This window comes from Chaetura pelagica, unplaced genomic scaffold (genome assembly GCF_000747805.2).
Source record: "Chaetura pelagica isolate M959 unplaced genomic scaffold, ChaPel_1.0 scaffold70, whole genome shotgun sequence".
Taxonomy (NCBI): Eukaryota; Metazoa; Chordata; class Aves; order Apodiformes; family Apodidae; genus Chaetura; species Chaetura pelagica.
In genome coordinates, this window is record NW_009952265.1 from 3,515,457 (window position 1) to 3,526,031 (window position 10,575).

Sequence of the window (10,575 nt, forward strand, 5' to 3'; positions counted from 1 at the left end):
CTTTTGGTCATTGTCAAGATTTATAATATAAAATTATACTAATACAGTTTCTTTACAAAAAATAAAGCACTCTTTCTTGTGTACTGGAGCATATTTTAATATAGCACATATATATATGGGCTATATATATGCTATGTATATATAATAGCCATTTATTAGCATTGTTGGATGCCCCCTAATGCTCAAAGCTGAGGAGACAGTGCAAGGCAAGGGTTTAGACTGGATATTAGGAAAAATTTCTATACAGAAGGGGTTGTCAAACATTGGCTGCCCAGGGAAGTGGTGGAGTCACCATCCCTGTATGTGTTTAAAAGCCATATAGATGTGGTACTGGGGGACATGTTTTAGTAGTGGACTTGGTAGAGTTGGGTTAATGGTTGGGCTTGATGATCTTGTAGGTCTTTCCCAACTTAAACAGTTCTATGATATTGAAGTTTACTGTTTTTTCAGGACAGATGGAAGTTTTGTTGTTCATGATGTACCTTCAGGATCTTACGTAGTGGAAGTTATATCCCCTGCTCATAAATTTGAACCTGTGCGAGTTGACATAACTTCAAAAGGCAAAATGAGGTGAGACTTTCCTGATTTGCTTCTGTGTTGATCTATTAAGTATACCTGACAGTGCAGTGTAAGAAGTAATGTAAATAGTACTGTAGATACAATGATACAGTGTTCTGTTGCAGTCCACATGTTTCATCTCATTTTAACATCACTTCTAGGAGTATATGTCCAAAATTCCGAAGTCTCATTTATTTCTTCCTTTTATATTTATGGCCTTCGTTAAGAGGAAATGGGTAAAAATAGTCCTTCTGGTTGGTACTTTCGTTATTTTCTTAAGTGGCTGTCCTAAAATAAAATCTAGACATAAATCGATTAACTGCTTGATCTTTTACCAATACTTTTTTTTTATTTCTTCTTCCCTTTTTCCTTTCTTTTTTGGTAAATGTTCTGTGAAGTCTTGGCACAATGAAATTCTAATTTGTTCAAGCAGGAAATTCTAAAATACATCTTTTATACCTCCATAAGATCATCCTTACAGTTACTGGTGAATACTACTAGTTGTAAGCCTGCAGAGTTTCTGTAGCATCATTAACTTTTTTTAATGTTATGGCCAGATACGTTACCCCTAACAGCTGTACACTGTTCACTAAGTAATACCGAATAATAAGGGGGGGTTTGTTTAAATGAGCATGTTCATAGTTCTTTTTTTTTTTTGTACCTGTACACATGTAGTATCTTAACTTCAAGATTGTCTTTACAGTATCTTATAAAAGTTGTCATTACATTTTAGGAGAGCAAACATCAATATAAACACCCCAACAGTATTTTTAGGGAAGGCTAACATTGAAATCCAAAGTGAAAACGTTCCAGTCTCTGTATAGCAATCACAGCACAACTTGTGCTTATATTTTTTTCCAACTTTTTGACTTTTTTATACTTTGTTAGGCAGTATCTCATTGGCCATTATTAATAAATATGGAAGGAACCTGGTGAAATAGACACAATGTGCGTATAACCTTTCACTTTGCACTGTTTTGGTATCTGAGAACTAGAGGTAATGAATTTGACCTTAAGTAAATTTCTAGGATATGTCTGCAGAGCAAAGTATCAGCAGGCTTGACATCTCTACCAGTTAAACAGGTAGAAACTATAATGAGGAATAAAGTTGGGACACACATGAAAAAATGTGATACATGGGGAAAATGTCAGCTGGGCTTTTTTAAGGGATGTTCTGCCTTAAAAAAGAAGTACTGGAATTGTTAAGATAAAACAGTGGATAACTGAATGTTTGATAAGAACTTGAAAATCTCAAACATATTTTGAAGAAAATATATAGTCATAAGATAGGAGAGAGAGACATTCTTTGGATGAATATTTGGTGAAAAATTCACAAGGAGTAAATTATTTCTCTTGTAGAGAGCAGGAGTCATCTCTGGAATTGCACAATGCAGGTGAATATTAATAAATCATGACAAATGGGTGAAGAGTGACAAAGTTAGATGATAGTACCAAGTAACTATCAAAATACTAGGCCCAAATGAAGAATAGTAGTGAAGAACTATATAAAGACCTGATACAATAAAAATAATTGAAATTCAGTATTGATAAATGCAAACTAATGCACTTAGGGAAAAAGTAGTTTTACCTTCATATATAAATACTTGTTGTCTTGAGCAAACTATTTAAGCTTTGTTGCACTGTGCAGAGCTGTACCTTCGCTGTAAACATTGTAGCTTTTCTTGCTTGTTACTGAGGGTAAGAAAAAATGTTTTTCAGAAGTCATATTTGAACAAGTAGTTACAATGTTTGGATCTGTAGGTCTGTTTTCCATATTGAATTTTCAGCTTGTTTTATAGCTAGCCTGGAAAAAAGGTATATTTTCATTCCATAAAGTATTCTGCTGAGAGAAATTAGCTTCTGGAAAATGAAGCTTAGTTGGCACTGCCTTGCAGATAGCTCTGTTTGTAGTCTATTACTAAAACTTTTGTTGGAATATTATTCAATAATCTATTTTTTGTTAAAGATTGTATTTACATTTTTAATTATTTACATTTTGTTTATTAGAGCAAGATACGTCAATTACATCAAAACCTCTGAAGTTGTCAGGCTGCCATACCCACTCCAGATGAAATCTTCTGGACCTCCTTCATACTTTATAAAGAGAGAATCTTGGGGGTGGACAGATTTTCTTATGAACCCAATGGTATGTACAAGTAACACACAAAGATTAAACATTTGCTAAGGATTCAAATATAACTATTCTTCAAAATAGTGAGAATAAAATAACTGAGATAAGATGTGCACACTTTGCTCTTTGAGGGGATTGGTGTATTTGTTTTTTACTTGTTTACAAATAGGAAGTTTTTCTATGACCTCTCTTCTCCTATATACCTACTCTGGCCCATAGTCTGATTCCTTTGACATGATGTTGGTTTAGTAGTGTGGAAATCAACATATTCCAAGATAGTAATTATAATAAGCATTAATGATCCAACTTTGAAATCTGTTATTTAGAAGAGAAATCCTTCCTTATCAGATTTCTTTCCTGACAAGTGAATTACTGTTACTGGGTTACTGACACAGAATGCTGTAGTTTCAGAGTTTGTTAGTTTAGCTAAAAGCTTTATGTCAGTATGTCTAAAAATGTCTGGAGCAATGAATAAGCTGAAGAAGTATTTGCTGTTTTCTGTGTAGGTGATGATGATGGTTCTTCCATTATTGATATTTGTGCTTTTGCCTAAAGTTGTTAACACCAGTGATCCTGATATGAGACGGGTAAGTACATTCAATTGATGCAGACATAGAGAGCAAAGATAATGAGATTTTAAGGTACAGGAAAGTAATAAAAATGAAAGTAGGCTTTTAAAGAAGTCTTAACAGACATAATTTATTCAGTTAATACAGTTTTGATGTTCTAACAATGAGGTCTAACATTTCAGTTCATAAATCTACCATTAAACAAAACAGCACAGAATTAAATTGCTTGACACAACTTTGAAAGTCTTACAGTATGAATGGTGTTTTCCAGAGTTTCTTTAGAGTGATAAATATAATTTTTGAAATCTTTTTCTGTAACTTCCTGATGTATTTTTACACCATGTTTAAATCTGGCACATCATTTTTAGGCATAATTTAATAAGGGTCAGATGTGTTGAGAACAGTGATATGGGGCTCTTTATCCATCAGCCTAAGCCACTTAGTTCACAAGACTGTTAAATCCAGATGTCTCAATAGTGTATATAATATGGAGTCATAATGTAACCATTAAATTATCTGATTTATTGTCCTTTCATCATGCAATATGCCAAATAGCAGAAGGCTAGGACAAAATGGAGATTCAAGGTGTTTGCTAAATCTTTTCTTGTTTTTAGAAATATTCTTTTGTCTGTCTTGGTGGCTGCTTTCTGAGGGCTTGGTTAATTTAAACTCCTTTTGCTCTAAATGACCACTGTCTTCAGTAGTACTTTATAGGTGTCCGAGTTTGGTTTTTTTCATTCCCATAATACCAATTAGAAGCCTATCAGAGCTATGTAATGCTATTCTGGCTTTTTAAAAAAACTAGATACTAAGATATTCTAGATAACTGTGGATTCTTCAGACCAAGCTGAACTCTGGGAGTTCAGTTCTTAAAAAAATCATTTCTTCATTCCTTTTTTCACTGATGTGACACTTCTTGCCAGTAGTCTGTTCTGATGGTACACCAACTTGTGATGACTAGGTTCTTATTAGCTGAATGATATGAGTTCTTAAGGAGAATTTTTAAGTTCAAGAAGTCTTGCTTGTAATTTAAATTATCTTTAAAGAGTAGGAGAAGGTAGTTTTTAAGAACTCAATTTTAATGGCATTCTTGAGATGACCATGTATTCAATTCTTAAGTGTATATCCAACTTCAGTTTACTTGTGGAGGGTATGGAGCCTGTATAACATTTTTCAAGTTAAATTGTTTTCTCTTTATGGAATCAGCACAGTACTATTTTATCTGGAACCTTAATGATTTGGTAACTGTGCTTGTTGTAGAAGCATTAAGTATAGATGTAGTATAGATGAAAGAGTAACAAAGGCTTCCATAGCATTTTTTGCTTAGTTAATGCCTTGAGAAGAATTAAAGCTGTACCATTCTGAATGATAACTAGAAAAACAGCGTGAAAATTCCACATTAAATTGGCAGTTAAATACAAGTATTATCACATTGTGGATGTGCAGTTAAGCTGTTGTATTCATTAAAAGTACTTCAGGGTTTGTGTTTTGTTTCTTTAAAATTGTACTAATTAATGTCATACAGCCACTATGCTAATCTCTAAAGTTACATTAAACTTAGCTGGATATATCGTTTCATGTTAAAATCCTTCCTTTTGTGAAACAAAGAAAACTTAGCTGCTATACACTAATAGTTTGATGTTACAAAGTAGGGCAGTAAAAAGATCTAATACCTCCAAACAGCTTCAAAATTTTTTTAGATTTAGTATAAATAATATTAATCTCAAAACACAGATGTATGTAAAATCTATGAGAACACAGATCTGAAAATCTAAACAAAATCTTGAAGTTTAAAGTGGAGGAAAATAATGCTGAAAATAGTAGATTTTTTTCATTTAGAATTTGGATTTTTTAATCAGGTGGTTGCCCTGTAAGACTGCTTAAGACATGGTTACCTTTTTCCACTAGCGCTTTTAGTTTGGGGGTTTTATGTTTCTGTGTGTAGCTGGGCATTGGCTGTGGTTGCATAAAATATGTAGCAGTATGTACCTTGGAGGACTGTAAATAGTGAAACAGTATTTGGGGTGTATTTGACATCTTCCTGCTACAATCTTTCAACTTGTGCATTAGAAACATCCACAGTTGTTACAATAAGGTTATCTAATCTTTTCATGCAGGAAATGGAGCAGTCAATGAACATGCTGAATTCCAACCATGAGCTGCCAGATGTCTCTGAATTCATGACAAGACTTTTCTCTTCAAAATCTTCCAGCAAGTCTGGTAATAGCAGCAGTAAAACAGGGAAAAGTAGTTCTGGAAAAAGGAGGTAGTTATGTCTTCCTCCTAAGTCTGAGTTTGCACAACTGTTTGTTATGTGGTATCATGTTTGTCTTGAAAGATCAAAAAGTCACTACTGTAAACTTCAATCAGGCACAAAATACAGTATGCTACGACTGGGTGTGTAGCTTTTTTTAGTCTATATAAGCTGTTTTGTACTTGACAGTAAGCAAAAGAGGACATGGCTTCAATACTGTATCTGTATAAAGTTATTGATAATACTGAATTAACTATATTGTTCTGTAGAGAATTATTATAAATTATATGATGTGCTAAACAGTAATAAATGTCTTAATCATAAGACAATGTATAAAAGAATTTCAAAGATCATAAAAGTGGAGTTTATTAAGATGGCTTTGTTTTATACTTGCTGTTGAGTTCTGAAATGAAATCCTCCTTTCAAAATTGAGTCATGGGTTTACTGAGTAAGGGATTTGCTGCATCAGCTTGTCATATGTGTTAAATATAAAATAATTTTATTTCACATTGTTTGCTGCCTGTGCACTTTAGTTCAAGAACTTTCCACTTTTTATTGCCCAGTTGTATTCTGATCTATGTTCTGCTAAGAACTCTTTGGGAAGGGAAAAGCCAAGCATTCTCCACCAGAAAGTCTTTTAAGCTAAGTAATTTTAATTATTAATACAAGGTATCTATGAAACATGATGAACTTTATTTTGGATCTTTCCTTTCCGAATCACATGTATCACTTCTGCAACACATTCTGGTTCAATACTGTTTCCTGTGTGCTGTGCATTCATCTTATCGGTGATATGGTTTGAGGCCAAATACAGAACAACATTTTTTAAATTAAAGAAAAAAACTAGAAGTATAGCAGGAAGGTAAATCCCACTCATCTTTTAAATTATGTTCCAGAGTATATGGCTATCTCTTGGTATGTTAGGTCAGTGGCAAAACTTTGTTCTTGGAGCTTGTCTGTGTGTCTGTACTGCAATATCTTTTCAAGCTACCCAGTAAATTCAGAGGAAAGTTTTCCACTAGATGAACATTTGCAAACTAAAATGACAGCAATACCTGCCAAACTCCATTAGCAACTGTTTATACCTTATATTTATTTTTTAACATAAACGCTGTTCTTTTACAGTTTTACAATTGCTAACTTCTTAGGTAAATGTATCCATATATTATGGGCATTGTATATCTGATTCAAAAAATGGTATTTAACATTTATCTAAAGCATTCCTGAAGCAAAATCAATTTTAATGCAGTTTGTTTTTTTTCTGCAACACATTTAGGAGGGCTATCCATTGTCTTAGAAAACATACTTAAAAGCATGCTCTGAAACATAAAAGCTGCAAAAGAAAAGTACTCAGTCATAAGATTAATACACATTTTATGATGTTGGAGAAGGAATAAACCACTGTTTTTTTGGACAATGAAAGATTTCAGTCTTTGTAAAGTAAGCTGTACATTTTTTGTCTTGTCTTTGGTTTGCTTGAATGGTCTTTTTGTTTTGTATATTAAGTAAAATATATCCAGTAGACACAAGAGGATATTTGGATATCCTTGCTGGAAGGACTCACTGAAATTAGTGACATATTGCCTTTGTAAAAAATAACAATAAACTCTTTCAGCAGCATCTTACAGAAAAAATTCATAAGAAAAATAGGGAGCAGTTCTTTGAAGAAGGAACAGTTAGCTTTGTTACTGTGATGTCCTGAAAAGCAAAAGCCACAAGTTACTTTTGTTTAACAGTAATTGGAATGACAATTAAATCACATTAACTTGTTGCTGTCGCACTGTGTTTGGTAATTAATCATACTGATGCATTTTTCCTTCCTACAAAGATAAGAGCAGCAATATTTCTACCTTGTGTTGTGTCTTTTCTCATTCTTGATCCATCTTTAAGGGAGATGGGAGAATTCAGACTGTGAAAAGGTAAAAGTCTTTTAACAAGGAGTTTAGAGTAAAAGCATTGACAGAAATGGTAAGGATCCTGGTAAAACTTTGGAAGGAGCATATGGAATATTCAACACTTCCCTTTTTCTTAGAATGGATAGATCAAGGTCGAGTTTCTTTGTGCATCAGCATCAATGCAGTGTACCCCTGTCCTGACTTCCTGAACAGAAAACTGCCCTACCCCCAGAAACCTGTTACCTGAATCCAGGCCCAAAAAATCTTGTTACTTAATGTTATTCCCTTAATCATGTATGTTATTCCTCTTGTTTTCAGACACCTTTGTGATAAAGGGATTTGTAGAAGTGTATATTGGTCTGCTGCTGAGCTAATGCTAATTATAAGGGTACTGGCTTTATTATTTAGAGCTGGACTTTGTCAAGTGAGGAAAGAGGTTCTAGCGAGAGTGCCTTGATCACTTAAAGTCACTTGGTCACTTAAAGTTGTAACATGGTCTTAGGTTATCATAAATGCCACTAGGCAAAGCTCATTTGATAGCTTTCCTGTGGCAGTTACTAGTATAATGCAAGGCTGTCTTTTTGCAGAAGTATATGTTTGCTATAGTTCAGTTTCAGTTCCTTGTGCTTTTTTACAGATTTTTAGTAGTTTGTCTTGTGTGAGGTCTGACATCTCCATTTTCCCCCTAGAAAACAGCTGCTTTTAGTGAGGCTACTCAAGACAACCTAAGGCAAATTGTAAGTTGAAGCACCTGATACCTCAGAACAGAAATTAAAGGTACAGAATCTGTGTGGACTATAGGCAAGCTGATTTCCTTCTTGCCAAAAGGAGGAAGACTTACTCCCTCAGCTTGGATTGGGTAATCATCCTACTGCCTTCTGCCCACAAGTTCTGGTATTTCTCAGGTCTTACCATTCATTGACTTCTGCATCTTTCTGCTGGATTTCTGTTATGTTTTAGAGAGTTAAATCAGCTCACAGAAGGATCAAAGAAATACCAGATCTAGCAGAAAGCAAGCACCAGAGGCCTGCAGTCAAAAGCAGTGAATGTGAGTAGTACAGTCAGCTCACTGCATCTTAATGATTTGTAGTGTAAGAACTCACTGAACCATGTTCTGAATGAGTAGGAAACTGAATTTGTGACAGGCAGTGAGGAAGGCAAAGAAGATATTTTTCTGAAGTCTTTCAGCTATTAGTCATTTAAGATGGCAAGGAAAAATAGGTGAAATTATTTTATCAATTACATTCTGCACATGTAAGGAAGAAAGCATAGATATCTTACCTTCTTGCTAAAAAAAAGAAAATAATTGTTGGTTCCTATTTAACTTTTTGATGAAGTATGGATGATAATGAGATGTGTGTTACTTCAAGGAGAAAGGCTGGCTTGTGGTTAAGATTTGTATTTGTGAAGAGGACTCAAACCCTTAAAATCGAATGCTTGATGCAAGTGTTGGGCTTCATACAAATCATTATATCTGTTTCAGTTTCTTTGTGTATTAAGTATGAGAAGCTTGTCTCACAAAAGTAATTGTAAGGATAAATTCAGTAATGAATGAGTACTCAAATAGTATGACTATGAGCTTACTGAAGAAAATCCAGTAATTTATCTTCTTAAAGAGCACCTTTATTAAGCATTTATGTATAGTTCTTGATACTTATTTATTAAAGGAACCCATATAAGTAACCACATGTCAAGAATTCCAAAGTAATCTAGGTAATTTAAGTACATGTTCTTTTCCAGTCTAGTGAAAAGTGTAATAAATCACCAAGATCCATTTAAACTTCTCCATTTGGGTGTTAATAGACCTTCAATTGCATAAAGGCTGTGCAAGATTATTAGCTCAGAGGGCAATGTTTGTTTTATGTGTTGATAAAAATACCCTGTTTTTACAGGCCACAGTCATTGTACCTTAAGGTACAAAAAGGATTTAACTTTCATTTTTAAAACATTGTGTTTGACCGTAATCTTACTGCCTATGATAGTTAGTGTATAGTGAATTTAAATTCCTACAATTTTTTGTTTCATATGAAACTTACTTCTTTTAGGAAAATAACCAATACCAAATAAAAGTAATAGTGAATCCTTAGTGGCAGTACATGTTTTTCATTCTGATGTGTCAGAATGAAAAACAGATATGTATTCCTAGGTATTATGCTTATTTAATGAACTGAAGGGGAATAGAAGTGTTTCCATCTACTGTTGATTGGCTAAGGAATACAGAAAGAACAATTCTGAACTACAAATCAGTGGGAAAGTAGATTTACTGAAGAAAGAATGTTGAAAAGTGAAAAAAATACTTATGCACATTTTGCACATTGCGGGGCAGAAAAAGCAGAAGGTGCATCTGTGGTGCATAAGAGCATAAGGAAGCATAAGAAAGAAAGCATAAAAGCATAAGAAAGATCCTATTCAGTGGGCTTAATTGTGATCTGTCTCCAAAGGATTGTTACTGAGCAGGTAACTGGCACTGAAGCCAGCTTGCATGGAACAACTGCTGTACTCTCCAAAACATGTTGCATGGACATTGTCTCAGGAGTTGTTTCTGACCCATTAAACTTCTCTTCCATGTCCAGGGATTATTGGGAGTGAAGGAAGAGTGTGTTGTTTGGCATGTCCAAAACTATACTGATAGCAATAGCACAAGCTTAATTCTATGGATCAATAGATACCCAGTGCAGGGAAGTTCTCTGGCAATTTTTCATTTAGTAATGTACTTGAAGCTACAGATGATTGAAAGGACTAAAATTGGAGAAGGGCCCTCGTACTCTCTCAAGAGAGAGTCCAGGGGAGGGCAACAAAGATGACTGGGGGATTGGAGCATCTCTTTTAGGAGGAAAGGCTGAGAGAGCTGGGACTGTTTAGCCTGAGAAAAGAAGGCTGAGGGAAGATCTAATTAATGCTTATAAAAATCTTGAGGGGTAAGTGTAAAGAGGATAGAGTCAGGCTCTTTTCAGTAGTTCCCAGTGACAGGACAAGGGGCAATGGGCACAAGCTGGAACAAAGGAAGTTCCATTTACATAAGAGGAAAGACTTATTTACAGTGATGGTGACAAAGCACTGCAACAGGCTGCCCAGTGAGTCTGTAGAATCCCCTTCTCTGGAGACATTCAAAACCTTCTTGGGTACAGGCCTGTCTAATGTACTCCATGTGATCCTGCTTGAGCAGTG

General features: G+C 34.5%; 1 protein-coding gene across 1 annotated transcript; it reads left to right on the plus strand.

The window, feature by feature from the left end:
• The first annotated feature begins 373 nt into the window (after positions 1-373).
• Positions 374-5,861, plus strand: EMC7 (ER membrane protein complex subunit 7). Its single transcript, XM_010007739.1, has 4 exons — positions 374-570; positions 2,566-2,704; positions 3,196-3,276; positions 5,376-5,861. The coding sequence occupies exons 1-4, from the start codon at positions 374-376 to the stop codon at positions 5,526-5,528; spliced, it is 570 nt and encodes a 189-aa protein (XP_010006041.1). The 3' UTR covers positions 5,529-5,861.
• The last annotated feature ends 4,714 nt before the right edge of the window (positions 5,862-10,575 follow it).